Source organism: Ahaetulla prasina, chromosome 6, assembly GCF_028640845.1.
Source record: "Ahaetulla prasina isolate Xishuangbanna chromosome 6, ASM2864084v1, whole genome shotgun sequence".
NCBI lineage: Eukaryota > Metazoa > Chordata > Lepidosauria > Squamata > Colubridae > Ahaetulla > Ahaetulla prasina.
In genome coordinates, this window is record NC_080544.1 from 94,259,326 (window position 1) to 94,284,892 (window position 25,567).

A 25,567-nucleotide genomic window follows, 5' to 3' on the forward strand; every position below is an offset into this window, starting at 1 on the left:
ATAACTATGGCTTATTTTCAGGGGAGGGCATATATTTACGCCCAACCCAAAAATCTGGTTTGGCCTTATTTTCGGGACATGTCCTATTTTTGGGAAACATGGTATCTAACAAGGACTATCTGTATTATATCGAACATCCACTATTTGATGGTCCTCCATGTCCCCAAAGTTAAAGATAATGTGGTAGAACCAACAGAATCTATATCCAACAAGATCATGAATCTTGTGTGCGTAACAAGGCATATACTTTAAAGCAAGCCAGCAACAATGAATATCCTTTCTGCTGTATCTGATGGCTATAATAATCATGTTTGTTCTTATAATTATAATGTCAGGGGGAAATCTGATCAAGGAGACAGAGAATGCATCATACAATCTCAAGGAAGCCTATTATATGGAAATCATCTGAAACACCCGGGTGGTAGAGAGCTGGGAGAAGCACTGAAATTAAACAATCTTGACCCACATGTCCTCAGATTCAGTTGAAGGATATCTTTTACATAAGAAGTCCTGCCTTACGATGAGCAATATGCTATTCTTTATACCAATATATGGACAATAGTAAAGTTTAATTTCCCCTAACCCCAACAGCTCATTCTTTATTTAGAAATTAAGATATAATTTAAAAATAACAACAAAAAAGAATATAAAACCAGTGCAATCAAATTTGTTCTTAAGTTCAGCAATAATGTCCATGAGCACCCAGCAGAGGTGGGTTTCAGCAGGTTCTGACCAGTCCTGGAGAACCAGTAGCAGAAATTTTGAGTAGTTCGGAGAACCGGTAGTAAAAATTCTGACTGGCCCCACCCCCATCTATTCTCTGCCTCCTGTGTCCCAGCTGATCGGGAGGAAATGGTGACTTTGCAGTAACCTTCTCCTGCCACACCCACCAAGCCACGCCCATCAAGCCATGCCACACCCACCAAGCCACACCCACAGAACCGGTAGTAAAAAAATTTGAAACCCACCACTGGCACCCAGGGTTTGTTCTCTAAATATGCCTTCTCCAAATACTTCAGGAAAAAAAATAGTTGTAGCCTCTCAAAGTTTTGGTCATGTTGGAGGCATTCTTACCAGCTCATGGAATCTCACTTGTTCATTGGGAGATTACAGGCAGGAGTTCTACCGCAGTGAGTCAAAGCTATGGTTTTCCCAGTATGTATGGCTGTGAGGGCTGGACCATAAGGAATGCTATATATGCTAAAGAACTGATGCTTTCAAATTGTGATGTTGGAGAAGACTCTTGGAGAGCCATTTGGACTGCAAGGAGATCAAATCAGTCAAACCTAAAGGAAATCAATTTGACTATTTTTTGGAAGGACAGATACTGAAGCTCAAATACTCTGGAGACCAATCACTGGAAAAGAATATTGGAGGAAAAAAAAGATTGAAGGCAAAAGGACAAGGGAATGGCAGAGGATGAGATGGCTAGATAGTGTCATAGATGCAACGAACATGGCTTTGGATGAACTCTGGTAGAAAGTGGAGGACAAAATGGTCTGGCAAGCTGTGGTCCATGAGGTTGTGCACAATTTAGTCAGTGACAACAACAAATAAAGAATATTTCTAGCTCAGGGTTGACACGAGGGGTCCTTGGTGCTCTCTGAGCTTGCTTGTTTTCTTGCAGACGTTTCGTTACCCAAACTAGGTAACATCATCAGTGCTAGTAGACTAGCACTAGACTAGCAGTGATGATATTTCCTGGTTTGGGTCATGAAACCTCTGCAAGAAAACAAGCAAACTCAGAGAGCACTAAGGAACCCCTCAACAATGACAAAACCCGTGGTGGGTACAGAGTGAAGGACACGGGAAGAGCTTCATGATCTATGGCACTCATTATGATTCTCATTGCATAGATTGTCTCGTACTTTTTACAACATTGCATTTATTATTCCCAAAATGTAGGTGGAAGGGTAAGGCTGACATTAATTACAAAATTCATGGCAGGGCTCTCCCAGGTTATTATTGCCACCTGGAGAAGGAGGAGCTTTAAAGCCCTATTTTTTCTATAAGAGCTAATATGCAATCAGTCTATGATTTCACCATCTCATCTTTCTTATTCTACATTGGAGGAACCGGAGAAGACTTAAATTTGGAATAATCTGGGACGACCGGGTTTTATAACCAGGGAGAAAGAGAACCTCCTGAAACTGTCTGCCACTGTGCCCAGGGCGGGACTTGGGCCTTTCACCAAACCGTGTTAATTTTCTTTAGGACAAATAAAAAAAAAAAAAAGGCTGTCAGCCTAGTCATTTGAAAGTCAAGCTGCTTTTTCTGTGTTAGCAGCCCCTTTGTGGGGAAAATCAATACAGCCTCATAATTACATGCCACTCGGGTCTGCGGTGCGAGGCGTACTCAGTATTGATTGTAGCTATGGATGAGATGTGTCTACAATTGGCTCGGTGTGCCTTGAAAGAAAAATGAAGATGTGTAAAAAAAAACCTTCAGTAATTGTGTCATTAAAGCAGGCTGGCCGGCATTCGACACATGCAAGCAAGACAACTGACTGGATTTGGCTCTCTGCTATTTTGGCTAACGTGTAATTCCCCAATCACATCCTGAACATGTTAATGCCCTTGCCTTTATAAAATGCGACATATATTCCTTTATAAAGCAGCCCAGGGATGCAGCTCTCAAATGGCTTCCCCACCCCACCCCACCCCATTTTCGTTTATAAAAAGCTGCAAAGGGGAGTGTAACCCTTTCCTTATCATCCATCTCGCTATCAGAAGTTGGAAGCCGTTCCGATTTGTTGTTTTTAAATGGTGAAAAGCAACAGTGCTTCTACTGAAAGCCGGATGATCTTCTGCTGTTGCTAGTCAAAAAGCCGCAATTCAGGATATGAGATTTATTCTTCCCTCCTCCTCCATTTTCCATATTCCCATCAAAATCTGTGGGCAAGTAGCAATATTGTTGTTGGTTGCACAATAGTATCTCGGTACTCAACTGCATTAAAACTCAGCAAATTTTGTACTCGGTGCATTTTGACGTGAACGTTTTGTCCCGGTACTCATCGTTTCTTTGGTACTCAATGCACAAGCTACAACTTTTCAATGTCAGTTACCTTGTGACTCACTACATTATTCTTTATGGGAAAAAACCTGTTTGGTACTCATGGTTTTTGGTACTCATCGTGTCTCACGGAACCAATTCATGATGAGTGCCAAGATACCACTATATTAAGGTGCCCAGAGCCACCTTATTGGGAAGATGGGAGGCATATAAATTTAATAAATAAAAATAAATAAAAGAAATTGAGGTACAGTTCCTAGGTTGGATGTTCATATTTACTGTTGAATTTATAAACTATTTAGTCAGTCAAAGTGGTAAACAAATGTAACAATGGCAGTCAATATAATAACAACAAACCAAAATATAGAACACAAAATAATAGGGTTGAAAGGGACCTTGGAAGTCTTCTAGTCCCTATATTATTCCGGACAAATGACTGTCCAGTCTCTTGAAGATCTCTATTGATGGAGCACCTACAACTTCCAGAGGTAAGCTGTTCCACTGATTAATTGTTCTGTCAGGATTTTCACTTTAGTTCTATATTGGATCTCTCTTTAATGATCTTCCACACATAAGTTCTTGTCTTGCCCTGAGGTGCTTTAGAGGAGGGGTCTCCAACCTTGGCAACTTTAAGACTTGGGGACTTCAACTCCGCAACAAAGCTGGCTGAGGAACTCTGGGAGTTGAAGTCCCCAAGTCTTAAAGTTGCCATGGTTGGAGACCTCTGCTTTAAAAAATAGGTTGTCCCACTCTTCTTTATGCAGCAACTGGATTAAGTGTGTTGTAAATGCCGACTAAATGCAGCTACAGAATTCAGGGCAATGAACTCTCTAACTGCAGTTCATACCTGTATCATAGATATCAATGGGGGGAAAAAGCGCACACATACACAATCTCTATCTAAAACAATGGTCTCCAAACCTTCTATACAACTACATAATCATTGAAAGTTTGAGGACTTACACATCACTTAACAGATCAAGAACACTGCTTAAGGATCCAGATGGGTCCTACTCATTCACGTGGGACTCCCAATTTAAATAAAATAAAATAAAATTACTTTTTCAAACAGAACTGAAATTGCTAATATTTTGTTAAATGTACATACATGCCATAAAGTTTTTGGTGCCCACAGTAGCAGATCAACAGGGATTCACAGATCGCAGTTTCGCAACCGATCTAAAAGAAACTATAGCCTTTATCAGACGATAGCAATAGTGTGAAAAGTAAACCATAGACAAATCTTAATGCTTTTTCTGGGGACTTCTATTAATGAATTTCAAGCCTCATTGGAAGCATTACTGACTAATGGTATAAATGCTACTAAGATATATTTTACTAATATGAATTATTAATCTTAATACTAGAATATGCCTACACTTGCTTTATTTTACTTTTTCACCATCCATGCTGCACATAATCCCCTCCTAGATGTAAATTATTCCTGGATTTATTTTCCACTGTTATAGCTATTTACGCTGTGTGAGATATTACTCAGGGGAGGAAATGCAAATGTGAAACTTCAAGAAACACTGCACTGGAAAAAAAAGAGAACACAGGTCCTAATCAACCAACTATCTCTGTTAGTTCATTTTATTTTGTTTTATGGCATCTAAAAAACAAATTGCAGGATGCAGCTACAATCAAGTAGATAGACTCTTAAATTGTGTTCAGCTCCTCACTATATTGTTTAGACATATCCATGAAGTTTCTTCTCAAAAATAAGGAAATGGCTTGCCATTGTCTTCCACCTGAGTTTAGCTCTAGCCCAGGGGTCAGTAACTTGTGGCTCTGGAGCTGCATGTGGCTCTTTCATCCCTCTGCTGCGGGATGTTGCTGGTCAGCACCACAATTTTGAGAGGAGCTTCCAGTTACCCGAGGGGGGAGGAAAGCATGGCGTGCCAAGAGGAGGCTCTATGGCAAGGGGCGGGTTTTCCGGTTGGCTCCACAATTGATAGGGCTTTTGGTTAGGACAGGTAGAGGAAAAAGGACACCGCACTTGGAGGAGACTCTATGGTGGGGGAACCGGACTTCTGTTCGGCTCCAGAATTGAACGGGGGGCTTCCGGTTAGGACCGTTGTGGCTCTTTGAGGGTTTAAGGTTGCCAACCCCTGCTCTAGCTGAAAGCCTCTTTATACAACTTGCTTAGCTATCTGGGAAATGTCTATTGGATATCTAAGTTGTCCCCTCTATGACTGACTATTGGCAGTTACACCTAAGGGAAGATCTGTCCGTCTATATCAGTTTATGTCTATGCCTATATTTATATCTATATCTATCTAGCTAATCTATCTTTCTATCTATCTAGCTGGCTATCATGTCTGAACTGCCCATATTTTTCAAAAAGGGTCTCTGGGCAGTGTACAATAAAACATCAAAAGATAAAAGCAGTATATAAAAATTAAAATGTTTGAATTGAAATTTTAAAACTAAGAATTTTTAAAAATATATAAATCAGCAGGCAAGAATAAGTAAACCCTATTAAAAATTAGTTGACAAAGGCAAAAGAAGGGCTTTCATGGTATCAACCAACCCCAGGACTGTGTCCTCCTATGGGCTTCCCATGCCAGGCTGCAGATCCATGTTTTTGGATCTGGCCAGGAGAGTAAAGGCTTGCCTCAACTCCAGGACAAGAATATTCTATAGAGCGGAGGCAACGGCTCCTAGACCCTGCCAATGTTGTGTCTTGTCTGCTTTCCCCGCAGCTGGGCCCGTCTTATCTGCTTCCGAACGCTGAGGAATGTCCTAGCATGCCTCCCGGCCCCAGCCCTGGCTCCATGCCGACAGGCCGAGGAGGAAGAAGTGCCTCCAGCCCCCAGCTCTGGCTCCATGCCCAGGCAAACGGAGCACTAGACCCCTCCCCCTCCTCCAAAGCATGTGAGCCTGAGGAAGGTCAATTACCAACAGCTGCAGACTGGAGTGACCCTCGCTTCAGGAGAATTGATAGGCGGCGGCAACAGGAGGAAGGGAGGGGCAGGCCTGGATAAGTGCTGAGTCATGGAGCCACACCCCATGGCCTATATAAGGATCTGCTTTCTGGCATTCTTTGAGTCAGGCAAAGTCTACCTTATCTTGCTGAAGTCACTTTCTGGTCTCCTGCCTGCCTTGATAACTTTGCTAGGACTTTGGCAGAGCTGCAGAGGCACGCCTGATTCGGATATCCCTGACCCGGCCGTCAGCGGAGGAGTGGGACACGACAGCCAGTTGGAGTTCTTTAACTGACAGGGTCTGCAACATAGCCTCCCTGCTTGACCGGATGGGACAGGACAATGGGATGGGATGAAGCCAATTCTGTAAGTTGCCTGGCCCAATGCCGTGTAGGTCTTTATAGATTATAACTAGCATCTTGCATTGAAAGACGAAAACACCTTGAAAGTTGCTGTTAGAAAGATGATTGCTGCACTAAACATTTAGATATCCAGATGCTATGCGATACGTCATGCTGTCTCTGTGTAATGCAGCCTTCAGAACACTCAAAAGGAAGCTTTTTCCACTCTTAATGCATAATGATATAGGCACAACATGGTTGACCAAGGAAATCTAGCAAATGCATTCATATAACAAACGAACCTCAGTGAGATATTTTGAAGTGAATATTGTGTGCCTCCTGACCCTATTTAACAAATTGACAGTACAATGGATTAATTCAAGAATTAGACTGTGTTATATTAACAATGGTAACAACTGTCGTTTTACTACTTTATCTATACAAAAGAAAATAAAGTAGCAAAGCCAGCTTCTCTACTATCTCTTGGGGGGGGGGGGTCACAGGTGATCTAAAATGCTGGGAATATTGGGAACTGTAATTCAAACCTCACCAGAGGAAGCTCAATTGGAGTAAAAGTTTCCTTAATGCCTCTTTGGTCTCAGCTGCTCAGCAAACTGAAGCAACGAACATCATGCCGAAGAGCACATTTGCAGCATAAAATATAAATAAACTCTTTGGCTTTTTCAAAATGCTGAACTCAATTTTGATATGTTCATCTGGTGTGGAAAATCAGAACCAAACGTTTCTTTTTAACTTTGATGCACCAGGTCACAGTAGGCTGACTGCTAACCAAAATAATGCTGATTTTCTTCCACGGCTTATAGATAAATCAACACGTTTTTGTGTGCCTTTTTAAACGAGCTATGTCACTTCTGGAAATGATGAAGAAAAGATTCCAAAGATTAGGACAGAGACGTAAAAACTGAATGGTAAGTAAGATTAAATAATAAGAAACCATATGCACGAACCCTTATGACTCATTCACATTGTGTGTATGATCACTGCATGTAACCTGTAACCTGTTTGTTTTATACAGCCTGCTCATTTCTTGGCATGCTTACTTAGGGCTATACAGGTAGTCCTCGACTTACGACTACGATGGAGTCCAAAATTTCTGTTGCTAAGCAAAACAGTTAAGTGATTTTTGCCCTATTTTACAACCTTTCTTGGCACAGCTGGTAAGTGTATCATTGCACTTGTACCATTGCACATGTTAAGTGTTAAGCGAATCTGGCTTCCCCATTAGCTTTCCTTGTCAGATGGTCACAAAAAGGGATCACATGACTCTGGGGTATTGTAACTGATCACGTGACCGTGGGGATGCCGCAGCGGCTGTAAGTGTGAAAAATGATCATAAGTCACTTGTTTCAGTCCTGCCGTAACTTCGAACAGTCACTAAATGAAGTGTTGTAAGTGGAGGACTACCTGTAGTTCAAGGTTGTTTCTATGCAAGAAGATAAGCATCAGGTAAAGTGAATACTTCCTCATCCAAAGAAATCAGAATTCTTCCTGGAAACTTAACAATTTTTCACTTGATTCTTCTTGGAAACCAGGTTCAAATACATAAAACAAAGCAGCTCCTTCTGGGATGTGTTAATCATGACATTTGAAACAAGCACACCAGTACTCAGAAAGCAACCACAAACTAGTGTTTCAGACTCTACTTTCTTTCCAAGGGAATAAAACAGAGTTCCTGCTTTGTATGCCATTTATCAAACATACAATTATTTGGCATGGAAGCAATGGAGCATAACCACTAGCTGACTTACTGTTGCATGCAAATGCAATTACACCTTTTCGTGCTAACAATTACCTAGGAATTTCAAAAACTCCCCTTCCTAGATTGCGTTTAGCAAAGGCAGGTTTGCCATATGTTTGGGAGGCTGTAATCTGGATTCTAGCAGGGGGTTGGATTCCGTGGCCTTTTGTGACTGGCAATTTTACTCCTCATCCGCTACTACCTACTGATGATCGCTTTCCAAAAAGAGACCAATCAATATTATAGGGGACTGGAAATGAAATAGGCAACCGGAGGCTGAAACACATGAAGAAAGATAGCAGGAAACGGATATGTCTAGTTTAATGAAAAGAAGGACTAGGGGAGACATGATAGCAGTGTTCCAATATTTCAAGGGCTGCCACAAAGAAGAGGGGGGCAGCATATTAGGAGAAACCAACTTAAAGGAGAAACTAAGGAGAAATTTCCTTATAGTTAGAACAATTAATCAGTGCAACAACTTGCTTCCAGAAGCTGCGGTGCACCATCACTGGAGGTTTTTAAGAAGAGATTGGACAATCATTGGTCTGAAATGGTACCGTGTTTTCCTGAAAATAAGACCCTGTCTTATATATTTTTTGAACCCCAAAATAAGCACTTGCCCTTATTTTCAGGGAGGTCTTATTATTTTGGGGTGTAGGGAGCAAGATGGGGCTCCTCTTGCCATCTTACCTGATTTCTAGCTCTGCCTTTTAATATTTTCAGGGAGGGCTTATTTTCAGGGGGAGGCTTATTTTAGCGCATGTGCTCAAATGCCCGATCGGGCTTATTATCAGGGGATGTCTTATTTTTGGGGAAACAGGGTACATAGGATTTCCTGCTTGAGCAGGTTGGACTAGAAGACCTCCAAGGTTCCTTCCAACTTTGTTATTCTATTCTATTGGAAAGATGACTTGCAATTCCACTGCAGACCCTTAAGGATGCAGTCACAAGTCGGGGCACAGAACTGGGGTTTTCGGGGAACTGGTGAGATCTTGCGATGGCTCCATTATTGATTGCATCTTTTATGTGTATTTTTCAAAAACAAAAATTGTGTTTGACATTTTTATTGTTTTATAGTTATTTTTGTTGTATGCTAACCAAAATCAAACCTTGTGAGTTGGGCAACTGTATAAATTAAATAGATAGATAGAGAAAGGATCATAGAGCAAGCATCAATTATTCATTATGAGGTTTATTTACCCAACTTCAGAAGTGATGCTTCAGGCCAAGCTTTTTTGATACTCCCCCGCCCTTTTTTTTTCTTTTTACTTTCTTGTTTCAAGGCACAAGGGGATTCTCTTTCTGCCACATTCACCATGGCACAACTTAAATATTGATGAGGAAGCAATGTGAAGCCATACGCTGCCCAACACTCAAAAGGAAAGCTAGACTCCCTTGGGGTCTGTCAAATTTATGATGTTGTTCAAGGCTATACAAAGATGAGATGAAATGATGATCAGCAGAAATTCAGCTGAAAATGCTCTCAACTTACGATATCTTCAAAGCAACCACTACACAATGTAGTAAAATAATTATTCTCAAAATGATGGTGAAGTCATGTTGGGGGTCTTTTATTTTCTTTTCATTTTCAAGAAGGGCCTCTGGTGGCTCAGCAGACTAAGACTGTCTGTTATTAACACAGCTGCTTGCAATTACTGCAAGTTCAAGTCCCACTAGACCCAAGGTTGACTCAGCCTTCCATCCTTTATAAGATAGGTAAAATGAGGACCCAGATTGTTGGGGGCAATAAAAAATTGACTTTGTATATAATATACAAATGGATGAAGACTATTGCTTAACATAGTGTAAGCCGCCCTGAGTCTTCGGAGAAGGGCAGGATATAAATTCAAATTTTAAAAAAAGTGTATGCCTGCTTATTCTGGAAAGGATTTGAGAGAAATGTGCCAAACTGTTTCTGGAATCATTTGTTTGGCAAGGCCACCAAACCAACCAACCAACCACTTTTTAACACTTTATCAACAATGTCCTCTTCTTTTTTAAAAAAATAGGGGACTTCCTACAAACATAAGTACTAGTGGAAGACTTATCTTTTCTGTATATATATTGACCATCAATTGTGTTGTAAATGTTGTACTTTGATGAACGTATCTTTTCTTTTATGTACACTGAGAGCATATGCACCAAGACAAATTCCTTGTGTGTCCAATCACACTTGGCCAATAAAATTCTATTCTATTCTATTCTATTCTATTCTATTCTATTCTATTCTTTGCTGAAAATTCAGTCATATGTTCCAACCTGATTTGAAATGAAATTCTCAGTTGTCTTGGGAGCTTAATTAAATTTCAGTACTCAAGACCACTAACTGTATTTGAAGCACAGTGTTATTTTAAATCAAAGAAACTTTTCAATCACATGTTAAACTCTTATATCAAATACAACAGCTTTTCTTAAAAATGGATAAAAAGTATGGAAAAGGATTCGGGACCTGCATGCAATAAGTCAAAATTTATCTGGGAAAGAGTCATTAAAATTGACTATAAAAATACTTCACAGGGTGTTAAATTGCATTACATCAACTGAAATATTTTCAGGCACTGACAAATTGGTACATATTGACAACTCTGATGGTAAAACCAATTTACCAAGGTAAATGTTTTTGAAGAAACTGGAAACATTACTCAACAATCTTTGTTATTTGATTTACTGTGCTTTTATTGTGCATATCGCCTAAGGCTAGAGAGCTGTTGGAACACCAGAAATTAATTCAAATTTTTCTTTTAGTTCCGGATTTACTAATATGAAACATTGGAAGTCCAAAGAACATTACAAGATTTGCAAGATTTTGCTCATGTAAGCTTACAGTAAAGTAGAATTAATCCATCTGGCCTTGCTTCCTGCCTGGATTACTTTGCTAGGCTGACATCAATCTTGCAGGTCTCAAGAGTTACATTTCTCCCCCTTCACCTTTACAGTCCAAGAAACTAGGTAGGGTCTCTTTTGAGATATTTGTGATGCCCACATTCCTTTGGCAAGCCAAGTTGCCTCTGTGGCTTCACACCCTGTCTTCCAAGACCCTTATCACATACCATTACATTCATTTCTCTAAGAGTATCCGTGGGTTCTAGACTACAGTGTTTTAGAGAGCTGAGTTTAAACAGAAGAGATTGAGGATCCAATGTCAATTTAGCCACTTTTGAATTGCTATGGATTATTAACACAGGGTTTCCAAACTTGGCAACTTTAAGACTTGTGGACTTCAACTCCCAGAATTCCTCAGCCAGTCACTCTGGCTTGGAGTAAAGGCAGAATAATAAAAAAATAGACTGGGAAAGCTGTTCTATATGCCTTTCAGTAAGCCAAGGTCTCCATTTGAGTGCCTTCATTTTCACTCTACTCCGCATCAATACATATCATCACTGAGTTTAGTAAGGAGCTGTCCTAGGAGCTTTTGCATACAGTGTGCCAGGTAGACTGGAAAAGAGTTGAAATACTGCATTTTTCGGAGTGTAAAACGCACTTCCCCCAGAAAAGTGGGTGGAAATGTCTGTGCGTCTTATACACTGAATGTTGCTGAAGTCCTGCCCACCCACCAGCCCCTACCCTTTGGCCGTTTTCGGCCTCCATGTCATGTTTTCGGCCTCTGTGTCATGTTTTCGGTCTCCGCGTGCCATGTTTTCAGCCTCTGTTCGGTATCCCCAACCGCCAATCCCCGCCACTTGGAACGGGCCAAAAATGCAATGCATGGAGGCCAAAAATGCGACACGCAGAGGTGGTGATAAGGGGCAATGTGCTGTGACGATCCTTGCAGCCTGGAATGGGTCTAAAACAGAGCATGTGGAGGTCAAAAACATGATGTGCAAAGGCCAAAAACATGATACGTGGAGGCAGCGATGGGCTGTGGCGATTCCTGCAGCCTGGAACAGCTGATTGGTGTTATTTTGAGAGGCCAATCCAACTGCCAATCACCTGCTCGTGCTGAATCAAGAGGTGATAACATGCTGAAGCTAACCAGGCTGTTTTCTGTAAGGACGCTAGCCAGATGAATACCGATGGATGCTGTTAGGCAGAGGCAGAAATTTTTTCTTGTTTTCCTCCCCAAAATCTAATGTGCGTCTTATAGTCTGGAGCATCTTATATTCCGAAAAATACGGAATTTCCGGAACTTCCTCTGTTGAGGAAGTCTGTGAAGATGGTGATATAGGAATTAGTTAGATATAGGACTCCAGTCCACACTTCTGTGCTGATGGTTTCAAGATTGTCCTTGAGACATTCAAGATCCTTTTAGGAGGCTACAAATGCTTGCCATTGTCTCACAGGCTTTGTGTTCTGCAAGTAGATCTCACAGAATTGCTAACAGTAAGAGGAATTACGTGTGTGTGCATGAGCACACCTGAAAATAATTCACATACACATCTTCACAAAGCCAACATAATATTAGGACACCCTAGTAGAAACTGGTCCAACTTTAGGCCAAATACTGGCAGCATTCTAGTTCTGACTTCACCCACTATTTTCAAACACTGTAAAACATTCATTATAAATATGCATTTAGTGAGATTTTATGGTAAAACATTTTGCAGGAGAATATTTATTTAATGAGCTTGGCTGCTAGCCAGCTTTCCCAAATATATTGTGATTAGCTACTTTGTTCTCTTTAAACATTTTAACAGATGTAGCTCTCCCAACTATTAGCTTCCTTGGGAATTCAGAGATGGCGAGAGAGAATTTTCAAATAACATTTGAAAAATGCTACCATGGAAAAATAAATCCTCCATACGATCCCTAAATGTTCTCTTCTCACCAGCAGATCTAGTGCTTGTCAAACCCCCAAAATGTTTTCTGCAACTATTTCAAGGTCACTTGAGAAAGCCCTAGTTAGATTCCCTTGTGAATCTCTTGAGACTCCTCAGTGTTTGCTCCATCACAATAGACCCTGGTTTTCTGCTCAACTTGCTCTCTAATTCACCTTCCTAAGGATGTCTGTTTTAATCCTTTCACTGCATTTTAAAGATTGCTTTTGTTTCATTTATTGAATGAATTCTGACTGACTGCTCCCATTTACCTATTAGTTGATTTGACACCTTTGAGTATAAATACATAAAAACAAACCACTGAGGTTTTCCAGATTGAAAATGGAGGAATTCTGTTTGGAAAGTAAGATAGGGCGACAAGATTCAGCAGTCCATCTGCATTGAAAGACAAAGGTCACTCTTTTGAAGACAGCTAAGTCCACATTCTGGACAGAGAGGACCACTGGTTTGAAAGAGGGGTCAAAGAGGCCATCTACATTAAGCCTGAACAGCCCTTTCTCAACAGAGGAGGAGGGATATGGCACCACCTATCTCCTGCTTACAACACAGGCCTTTCAGTAGTTCCAAGAAGATTCCACACCCATTTGCACTATTCAGGTGACCCTGAGGGCACAGAGAAACCTCCAGGTGGCCTCAACAACTCTCAGAAAGAGTGCTAAGACCAGATGATTGCAAGGAATATAAATCCTTCCATCTTCCACCATTCAGTCAGAACTGAAGAAACTTCCAGGATGAAAAGCAAAACAAAGTCCAGTTGCCTTTTGAAAAAAGCACCTTTGGGATAAGACTGGAGACCCTCAAAGTGCATGATAGCTGCCATATCACACCCTCAGTTGTGATCAGCATCATGCCAATGCAGACTCATATCTGCAGCAGCCTTTGCATATTTGTACGATTAAGCCAAACTCATCAGATGTATCTTTGTTTTCTCTTGCACGCTGCGTTGTCCCTGCCAAGAAATCCTAAGAATAAAAATGGGCAAATACTATGGGCAGGATGACTGGTTTCATGCAATAACAAGGTCCATTTATTCAAAGACCTTGTCCAGTGACCTCAAGATACAGACCACTAATTGTCCTTTGTGACTGGGATGTGTGATTTCCATCTGAGTGCCCACAACAGTATTACCAAAGTAACCCATGAAGAGGCTATGTTTCTCAGCATGTTTCACAGTTAAATAACAAAAGAGCTTGTTTGATTTAGAGGCTTGTGCTACAAGCAAGAGAGGAACATGATTCTCTTTCAAAAGCTAAGTAGTTGAGCACATGCATATGACGGGAAATTGAAAACTGGACTGGAATAATAAATGGAATGAACAAAGAGGAGGCCTTTGTTAAATAATCATAGTCATCATCACCATCATGAATACGGTAATTTACAGAGAAGTTCAACGTCATGGTCTATCATCTTCATAATCATCACCACCATCAACTACTACTACTATTACCATTATTATATTTTATCATCATCACTTCGATTGTACTCAAGATACACTAAAGCAAATGCCCCATTTATTTAAAGACTGAAATAATCATTTTAACCAACAGGGTGCGAAATATAAATGGATGATGTGGTAAGGAGTCTTAGTTTAGGAAATTTTGGCTATTATATTTATATTATATTATATTATATTATATATATATAATATATTATATTATATTTGGTATTATATGTAATGAAAGAAAACCACCTCAGTTTTTAAGCATTAAGCCCTGATTATACCAAATATTATTGAATAATCATTCCGCTAAACTGATAGGGAAACAGCCGATAAACAAAACCCAGCAGTCATTTTAAGTTTGTGATAAAGTTTATATTGTGGACTTTCTAAAATGACTATAATGCCTGTGAATTTTTTTTTTAATCTAAGGCTGGAAAACAATTTTTATTTAGATCAGAGCAATAGCAAGTAGTCTTAGTTTGCTTTATTTCCCTGAAATTAGTTGATTATACCACATTCAGTATTAAGGATTCTCTTTAGTATTAAGGATACATCATCCCTGTTGCTGTTTGCTGAGTATATAGACCAGCTCGAAATCTGCTCCTCTCTGGTTATCCCGAATTAAATGAAAGCAACATTTCAGGAGACAGATTATCCAATGACACAAGCATACACTACAATCTCTGGGTTCATATCTAATTAAACATAGATGGTTTAAAATACTGTTTAACAATCCACGGTATCCTGGTTCACGGATAACATTAAGACGTAAACCTTGATTTGCAAACCACAGGGATTGGGATTACATTTTGCACTAACCCAAATCCAAACTCTACATACAGGTAGTCCTCAATTTACAACTTACGTCGCTTAGGTGGTTTCAAAACTCTGACGGCTGCACCCTGCCAATCATATGTTGGGTGTTCAGCAACCAACTTGCATTTATAGCAGTTTGCAACAACCTTTGGTCAAATGACCATGTTTTATGGTGTTTTGGCAAAAACTTGTGTTTCCTTCCGATTTTCAGTAAAACCAGCACATAGCAAACAATTGGCTCATTTAGTGAACACTGCATTTACTTAATGATTGGTGTCAAAATTTATGACTGATGGGCAGGCTCTATTATGGTTGTAAGTTGAGGACTATCTGTATCCACATGACGACACAATGTGTTATGAACTAGATACAGTAGTTTTCACTGAATAAAGATTGTTAAAGCAAAATGACTAGGGTAGGCCTTCTGAAAATTTACACATATTCATCAGCCTGAAGCATAAAATAGCACTTAGCCTTATATACCACCTCATAGTGCTTTACAAGATGATATGGATGGTTTACAATGCCAGCATATTGCCCCCAACAATCTGGCTCCTCACTTTACTGACCTCGGAAGGATGGAAAGCTCAGTCACCTCAGGATTAAACTCCAGGCTATGGGCAGAGTTGGCCTGCAATACTGCATTCTAACCACTGGGCCATCAAAGCTTAATAAAAGCATAAAATTACCTCTTCCAGCCTCCGCCTCTGCTCTTTCTGCTCCTCAATCCTCTTTTGACGTTCGGCCAAGAGCTGCCTCTTGTGCTCTTCATTTTCACGCTGCTGCTGCTCCAGCTGCTGCCTACGGAGGGCCTCCGAGCGTTCCTTGTTTGCAAGCTGAAGTCGTAAAAAATCCCGCCTTAAGGTCGATTCTCCAGGCAGGTTTAGGATGGAGCTTTATCGGGGAGACAAACTTACATTAGTCCAGCATTCAATCTGCGCAAGTTCTTGAATCCCTCCCCCCATTTCTGCTAGTCAACTCAATTCTAAGATTAACCTGCAGCTTCCCAAATTTGGGCATCTTCTTGAATACAGCTACATACTTAAGATTCTCTACAGCAACATAATCAAACTTTAGCCTTGAATAGACTATTGAATCATAGGGCTGGAATGGACCTCAGAGGTCTTCTACTCCAGCTCCTTACTCAACGCAGGAGATCTCTGGTCAAATGGTTGTCCGGTCTATTTTTAAAAAACTTCCAGTGATGGAGCACCCATAGGTCCAAGGAGCAAGGTATTCCAATAATTACTGTATTTTTTGGACTATAAAATGCACTTTTTTATCTCCCAAAAGGGGGTGAAAATTTCTGTGCATCTTACAGACAGAATATTGCTGAAGCCCCAGCCACCCAACAGCCATTTTTTGGCCTCCACACACCCCGTTTTCAGGCCTTTTTTCGGCCATTTTCAGAGCTTTTTTTCAGCTCATTTTTGAGGCTTTTTTGGCCCATTCTCAAGGCTTGTTTTAGCCTGTTTTGGGGGCTTTTTTCAGCCTGTTTTTGAGGCTTTTTGCAGCCCATCCCTCCCCCAAACGGGCCAAAAAAGCCTCAAAAATGGGCCGAAGAAAGCCTTAAAAATGGGCTGATAAAAACCCTGAAAACAGGCCCAAAATGGCTGGAAAAATGCCAAAAAAAGCCCACCCAAAAAGGCCCGAAAAGGGGGTGTGCTGAGGCCAAAACCTTTTGTTGTTATTTTCCCTCTTCTAAATTTAGGTGCGTCTTATAGTCAGGTGTGTCTTATAGTCCGAAAAATACGATAATTATTCTCACCGTCAGAAAATTTCTTCTTACTTCTAGGTTGGCTCTCTCTTTAACAATCTTTTACCCATTACTTCTTGTCCTGCCTTCTGGTGCTTTGAAAAATAAGTTAGCTCCTATTCTCTGTGATAACCCCTCAAGGACTAGAAGATATTTACCATGTCCGTCTCTCCTTCCCTTTGATAGGACATACCTAGTTCCCTCAATTATTTGCATACCAGCTTGCAAATTTAGCAATTGCTAAATTATTCCTTGGCACCTTACAGAAAGCTCCCTCACTTGGTTGCCTCAGCAAGTAGAAGATTAAACTTAAATACCACATTCACTCACAGCGAAGCCAAGAATTTCAGGTGCCAAAATACTATGCGCTCAAAAATGGGATTTGATTTATCCATGAATGGACTTATCCACAAATATATACAAATAGTTTTGTTCCTCAGTTTTTTAAAAGTACCTGTGTAATATTTGTATATCCTGTATGTTAATTTCATCTGAGAATGAGAAGACTCTCAATTTTTTAAGCCAACTGTGAAAATTAAAATATATGAAGATTTTGAGGGTTGGCTTATCCTCAGGAGGCACGTTTTTCATGGTATGTTTTAACTATGATATAGGTTAAAAATTCAAGGGTCAGCTTATGGGCTTATCCACAAAAATATATGGTATCTAAGCATCTGAAATATTTCATTTGCTCAATAGTTCTTCCATTTATCATTCATCCAGTTGTGGAGCTAAAGCATTGTCTTGAAAATACTCAGGCTACTCTTTTTGAATGATCGATTCTGAAGCATTCTTTATTGCACTAGACTGATGATTCTCCAATACACTTACATAGCCCAACTTTTGACGGAATGGCTGCATATAAAAGAACTGATATGAGGTGGCTGGCAGAGAACTTAAGTTCACAAGCATGGCGAATGCCCAGATTGGAAGAGACCTATCTTTTCCATTACATGCCTTTGCCGTTACATGGCAAATTCATCTTAATAGCAATAGCATTTACATGTATACACTGCTCCATAGTGCTTTATAGTCCCCTCTAGGTGGTTTACAAAACAACACAGTGCCTCAACAATCTGAGTCCTCACTTTACTGACTTCAGAAGGATGGAAGGCTGAGTCAACTTTGAGATGGTCAGCATTGAACTGCTGACAGTCGGCAGAGTTAGCCTGCAATACTACATTTTAACCCCTGCGCTACCATGGCTCTCCATTATGCCATCATGATACTTATTGAAAGTAGAACAGAAAAAGCTCCCTCCTCGTTGTGAGATATCAAATAAAATCCCTATAGTTTCTGTTTTAATATCATGTCCCGGAATACATGTCATCTAAGACAGGGGTCTCCAACCTCGGTCCCTTTAAGACTTGTGGACTTCAACTCCCAGAGTCCCTCAGCCAGCAAAGCTGGCTGAGGAACTCTAGGAGTTGAAGTCCACAAGTCTTAAAGGGACCGAGGTTGGAGACCCCTGACCTAAGAGATTTTCAGACATCCAGTCTTTCTATTCTACAAAAAGTGGCGAATAAACAGAGAACAAAAGCAGACGTCAGATAGTAGAGAAAGAAGAAGAAAGAGAAGAAGCCACAGAGACTAGCATTTCCTCATTTATTTTTATACAATTTACAATTGTAAGAACACAAAGTCTCTGCCCGTAATTACAGCTCAGCTGAGGTTTTATTTCATTGTGTCAGCTTTTGTTGCTAGTTGATGCCCAGTGCAGAAATACAATGGAAGCAAGTGACAAAAGCTTTTTATAGACTCACAATTCTATTGGATAAAGAGCTTGATTCCAACATGTACAAATTTCACATATGGGGGAGGACACATTTTCATTCTAACTCTTTCTGTTATGGGCAATATTTCTATACTCTGAGAGTTTCCCCACCCCCTGAAATAAGCTCTCACATGCAAGCCTTAAGAGACGAGAGTTAGCAAAAATGTTCATCCCTGGAAATCGTAGCTGGACCCACCCAAGTATTCCTTGGGACAGTGTTTCTCAACTTCGGCAACTTTTAGACTTGTGGAATCCATTACTGCCACTAAGGAATTTTCTGCTGCATACTTATGTTCCATTTTGTAGCAAGTTAGCACCCACCCTCCTCCTAGAACAGGGGTGTCCAAACTTGGTCCCTTTAAGACTTTTGGACTTCAACTCCCAGAGTTCCTCAGCCAGCTTTGCTGGCTGAGGGACTCTGGGAGTTGAAGTCCAAAAGTCTTAAAGGGACCAAGTTTGGACACCCCTGTCCTAGAAGAATGAAACATTCTAGGAAATATTAAAAAGGCAGAAAAGGAGAAACATGCTCTTGGAAAGCGGCCCCCACCTTTGTTAATAACCCCAGAAAGACAAAAGGTATATTATCTACAACACAAAAGACTCCAGGGTGATGGGATTAAGACATGGCCCCCAAGACATGATAGAACTATTCCTATACCCATCTCACCAAATGGTACCTAGGAAGATTACATCACCCAGCAAAGCTCAAGGAAGCCTGGGTCTCAGGACAGCCTACAAAGTTAGCCCTGCATGGCCCCATGGGAGTCTGATAACCAATCAGAATACAAGCTCAAATTCAAATCCCAAAAGAGGGTATAAATCTTTCTCTCTCTCTCTCTCTCTCTCCACTCCATGTGCCTTTTTGCCCAAGATCTTAAGCCATGTGGTCCTGCTGTCCACCATTAAACCATCTTTCCAAGCAGTCACCATGTTTCCAGTGTCTTTCTCTCCACTTGGAACTGAACCCAGATGGACATTTCTTCCAATAATTTGTCCAACCCTATTGGAGGCACACAAAAAATGAGAGCATAGCCAGAACAGGGACAAATGTGCATTACCTGGGTTCTCCAGAGTCATTTTCTTCCTCTTCCTCCTCACTTCCACTGTACTCATATTCTGTCTCATCTAGAAATATAATTAAGGGTCAATGCACTCTTCGAAAACCATCATCATCACTATTATTTTTTTGAAAAAACTGTGAAGTTCTGGTGGAGAAAGAAAACTTTCTTTTCATTACAAATTATTTCAGGATTGATTTGTCTCAGCTTGAAATTCATCAAGCCAACTGAAAGAAGGAATGAAATAGAGAAAAAGGAAGATAGAGAGAGTTTGAGCGCACAGTAGGGTGCTTCTTCAAATAGCAGGGGTCTCCAACCTTGGCAACTTTAAGCAAAGCTGGCTGAGGAACTTTGGGAGTTGAACTCCACAAATTTTAAAGTTGCCAAGGTTGGAGACCCCTGCTCAATTGCATTAGGCCTACCTACCCCAGGCCTTCCTAGTGTGTCAACTTCCATTCCTAGAATTTTCAAGCCAACAGGGTAATATAGGTACTATAGGTTGTAAATACATGGATCTACAACCATTTGTTTGAAGTTATGATGGCATGAAAAAAGTGACTTACAACTGGTCCTCACACTGAAGCATTCTTGGTCACATGGTTAAACTTTGGCCCTTGGCAACTGGAATTGATTTATGATGGTTGACACTTTCCAGGGTCAATGATAACCATCTGCAACCTTCTTTGTTTGTTTCCCAAAAGCAAAGTCAATAAGGGAAGCCAGGTTTGCTTAATGACCATCTGCTTCCATTAACAACCACGGTGATTCACTTAAAGGCCATGGCAAAAGAGGTCATAAATCGGGAGTGACTCACTGAAGAACTGCCTTGCTTAGTAACAGAAGTTCTGGTTTGAATTATAGTCATACGTCATGGACTATTCGTATTGAGAACAACTAGAAATTAGGATAATCTATGTGGTTAGAAAATACTTTTCTGAAAACGGGTTAGAAGAAGCAAGTGAAATAGATTAATGAACATTTATAGCAGAACAAGCAGTTTTCTATCTTTATATTGTTATGCTGAAACTTCTGGCCACTCTGAATAATATTCAGGATTAATATATTTTCATTTTGTATTTCCTCCTTCCAAATGAAGAAACCTCTGTTGCCAAATAATAAAAGTTTGTATTCATCTAATTATTTGTCATGCCTGGGATATAATCTTCCATTTTCATGACAAAAGATGTTTAACACCACTTAACATCTGCTTGATACAATTCAAAGGGGGTATGATATAAATGCAAATTAAAAAAAAAATTGTGTCAGATATTAGAGGAGGAAGGAAATCGATGATCTCCTGCCCCCTTTGCATACTGCTTTTCCAAGAATGGAGATTACAATGTGTTAATTGCAAGTATTTTACAGTTAGTGATGTTAGTAACCCAGAAATGCATTCAGATGTGCTCTATTAACAATCTGTCATATTATAAATTTGTTTAAACGACAGCAATCCTACTCTTTTGAAATGTCTAAAGGATTACAGCATTAAAATGATAAAATAAGTGATGAGCCTGTGGTCAAACATAGCTTTTTGCTGGCTTTTCATACACGGCAAATAAAATACTTTCTACTTGTTTTGCTAATAGCAGCCAAGAGCAGCCTTACAGGATTAAATTTTCATAGAAAAGGTAGGTAGGCAGATGGGCCTTGCATTAGCATCTATCTAGCATTAGAGGTGGATTTTAAAAACATCTTCAGAGACAACTGTGGGAAGGAGAAGCTAGAGAATGGAGGTGGTGGTTGGCACCCATAAAGAGTTAAAGGGAAACAGGCAATTCCAGTGGCTGTTGTATCTGGATTGATGATTTCAATCCCGATACAAGGTCGAAAGCCATCCTAAAACGGATTAGGCCGGTACTCTTTGCCTGAAATCTTTTAAATTTGTAAGTGGTCCCCAAATATCATAAATTTCTTTTGAGAGAGAAAATGCAGGAAGAGTGCTAAATGTGAAGGATACTGGGACTGGAGCGAATCTGCTCATTGCAGAGATCCCTCGATAGGGCTAAATATGATGGAAGAAAAGAAGTTTTATTTGCCAAAAGATCATTATATTAGATCAAGGTGAGTTGACCTAACAAGAGAGAAGGAAAAACATCATCATCACCACGAATACCTGTGAACTCTCTCTCTCTCTCTCTCTCTCTCTGTGTGTGTGTGTGTGTATACGTACACGCACATGCATGCACATATCGTGCCTTCAAGTCAGTGCTGATTCCTGGCAAGTGGCTGGAAACATCCATGCCTTCTTGCAAGGTTTTTCAGAAGTGGTTTGCCATTACATCTTTCCCAGGGCTGACAGAGAATGACTGACCCCCCTGGCCACTTATCTGGCTTTGTGGCTAAGGTGGGACTTAGAACTCAGTCTCTCATGCTCAGAGATAACAAAGAGTTGAAAACTGGAGTGCAAGGGGAAAATGATGATCTCACTTGTGCTTCTGACTCACTATTTTTATCTGAACGGAAGAATAAACTTTTGCAATGGTATACACAGCAATTAGGTGGCTATCAATATTGTGTACAAAGCTTGAGGCTATAAAAGTGAAGCTGTTTTCTACTGTGTTTCATAAATAGTTTAAATGAACTAGGAAAAAAACCTCTTGTCTCAATCGATTTCTGCGAATCCTTAGATACATCCCAAGGCAGTATAAATAAAGTTGGTTTATCATTTCTCTAAAATATTCCATTCTTTCTAACAAAACAGAATATGAAACAAACATTTATCCCTCTGTGCTAAAAAAATAAAATAAATCAATGTTAAACACACTTCTTATTGCTTTTTTTAATTTAAATGCAAGCCAACCAAGAATTATCTGGTCTCTTAACTGTTGTGTCTCTTTTATTTATTGATTTGTGATATTTGCATCCAGGTTTTCTCCATAAGTTTCTGAGTCATATGCAGCACTCCCTTTTCCTGTTTTCATTCTGCTCTAAAATAGGTTAAGACTTACATGCTCTGCTTCCTAAATAATATGAAGAATACAAAAGATTACTAAGCACCCAAAATACTGAGGCAAACGGTTTATTTATTTTTTATTGCTTTGCTTTCTTCTCCCATAGAAAATGTGAACATATGGCTGTTTACCACAACGGGAGCCCTTTTATGTTCTTAAATCCCTGGACCAATGCAATTTTTTTCACCACTGGCCACTAAGAACAATATTTTATCTTACCTTTCTCTCCTCGTTTTTTCTTAGTCCTGTCAATGTGGTCTTTGAGCTGGATGCGAACCTGCCTTTCATTTGGCTGGTCTCGAATAAACGGGTGCTTCATCAGCTGTTCAGTGGTTGGCCTTTGACCATGGTTTTTCACCAGGCAGCTTTCAATGAAGGACTGGAATTTTTTGGACCTATCAAATCAGAGAATTGGGGATAGATGTGCAGGAAAAGGTTTGGTTAATACCGGTATTGATGAGTTATGGTTTTGCCAGTCTTGGAGAACGTTAAAAAGATTGTCCCTGTAAGAAGGCCATCTATTCTGTGAGCATGTAATTGTCAACCCTGAAGCGAACCTGGCTGAGTAGCCAGTAGATGGGAGGGGGAGGGAAACAGTTAACTGGGATTTTGCAGTCAAAACAAAAGGTTTTCCTAAGGGAACCAAGGTCATTTCAACAGGTGGCTGGGAGAGGAGGAGTGAAGTAACCAAGCAACTGGCCAGCACTTCTATTGGACCATGTGACTGATGACTTGGGGAAAGGGGAAAACTTCCTCTTTTAATTAGGTGAAAACCATGGGGACTTTCAGAGTCGGTTTTCACCAGTTGTGCCAATATGATGTATCCAATAAATTGTTCTTTGAGGAATCCACCTGCCTTGGAGTTCTGCTTTCAAGGAGTGTATCACTTGGAACTTTGACAGCTAGGTCAGCAAGTTGGTGGACCCTCCAACCTTTTATCAAATTAGCTGAAAATTAAGTGGGTTCTTAGAATTACATTTTTGATACCCCACTGAAGAACCTGTGGTCAATTATTTTACATTTTAAGATTTTTTGGGCTTTTCTTACTGCCTTGAGGAAATCCCATGAAATTCAGTATGCTTCTGCAATTATATATAGGATCATACTGTAACTCCAATAGAATGAAAGGGAGTAAGAAGGCTAAATGAGCAAGGAATTCATATTTTTATATATTTTTATGTATAAATGGACCATTAGAGATAATACCTATGACAGAAACAATTAACAAATTCGGCTGCTATATAATACAGGAAGTCTAAATATGTCTCATGTATTTCAATGGAAACCAAAAGGACAATGCTCTAGGAAGTTGCTGTCTTGTTTGGATACATGTATGAAGATGTATAAATAAAAAAGCAGGTCAACAATATTTTCTGCTTCAGAGGAACCTTTCAATGAACTGGAAAGATAGGTGAGTATAATATGATTGCCATCCTATTTTCTAATGATGAATTAATACCACTTCAATATACAAACAATATGTTCAATTTAGGTTTGGCTTATCTCCAAGAGCCTTGTAAAATTCAGTTGTAAAAATGTATAAACAATGGTTTCGTTCATTTTCTAATGTTTTATTCACTGTTTGGATAACCATGATAGTGCCAAGTATCTCTTACATTTTGTGAAACAGGAAATAAATATTCAGATGATCTCTAAAGAACTTTTTTCTGTCTTCTACTAAACATCACAATTTAAGATAATCTTAAATAATAGAAATAGTTGCCTTGCTAATCACATTGCATTTTTAAAAATGGTTTAAATATGAATTATTTTGCATACCCCTAATTACTAGTGTTCTGAAATAATCAATAATATAAGTTTTACTGGTTAGTTGGCTAACAAAAGAACAAGATAATTCTGGTAAAACTCATATTATCTTTTTAGTATAAAACACCAACACAGATAATTCATTCATGTAACTCAATATTATCTAAGCTAGTTTGCTGTGACTCTTCTTTTCTACATAGTTTTTATAGTCCTCCCTGAAAATCAACATCAACTTCTTCTTTAAATGACCCATAATCCCTTGCAGGGTGGAGCCTAGGTAACTGAATGGAGCTAGCAGAGTGTTTAATGGCCAGATGCCCTTCCTGTCACCAATGTGGAGTTTTGTTCAGCAGATATATAATCTCATTGTGCCCAGAGAAAAATATCTGCCTCTATCTAGGATTGAACTCACGCAGCCTCCTGATTGTGAGGCGAGTACTCCACCTCTAGGCCACCGCACCATTCCTGTAGTCTTCTCTGAAGATACCAGTGCTAAATGTGGGAAGACAATCTTCCTCCAGATGGTCCTTCAGAATTTCCAATGATATACTAGATAGCAAAAGACTTATATACCGCTTCACAGTGCTTTACCGCACTCTCTAAGTGATTTATAGAGTCAGCATATTGCCCCCAACAATCTGGCTCCTCATTTTACCAACCCTGGAAGGATGGAAGGCTTGAGTCAACCTTGACCCAGTGAGAATTGAACTGCTGGCTGTCAGCAGAATTAGTCTACAATACTGCATTCTAACCATTGCGCCACCATGGCTCGTGCAGGTCAAAAATATTAGGTGGAACCTAATGTATGTTGCAAGCCATATATATTTTGTCCATGAATCTTACTTACTTACACTGTTACTGATATACAACAAAAACCTCAAACCTCAATTTCAGACTATTTGAAGAGACCGTTTGAAAAAACAGAGGAAAAAGTACAACATGGATCCTCCTATGACTGTGCAGCCTAACTGATAAACCTGTTCAAGCCCCACAGGGGAACGTATTTTCAGGAGATCAAAATAATTTAATTGAGTTCAACCTTGCCAGTCAAAAACAGCTCAGGAGGCATCAGATCGCTTACCTCATCGGTTTGGATAAAGCAAAAACGTTGTGCAAATACCGCAGACCCTTCTAAAAAGCAAGCCCACAATGCTCAATGCGTTTGAACCATCAATTTTACAGGAGGCTCT

At 39.9% G+C, this 25,567-nt stretch overlaps 1 protein-coding gene across 6 annotated transcripts in view; it reads right to left on the minus strand.

Moving 5' to 3' along the window:
• TNIK (TRAF2 and NCK interacting kinase) overlaps positions 1-25,567 on the minus strand; it is a 365,479-nt gene that overhangs the window by 88,541 nt on the left and 251,371 nt on the right. For all 6 annotated transcript variants that reach the window (XM_058188113.1, XM_058188108.1, XM_058188107.1 and 3 more), the window contains exons 10-12: positions 22,830-23,005; positions 19,660-19,726; positions 15,761-15,965 (exon numbers count right to left, since the gene is read on the minus strand). In XM_058188113.1, the coding sequence (XP_058044096.1) occupies positions 15,761-15,965; positions 19,660-19,726; positions 22,830-23,005 (448 nt within the window). The remainder of the gene's footprint in view (positions 1-15,760; positions 15,966-19,659; positions 19,727-22,829; positions 23,006-25,567) is intronic.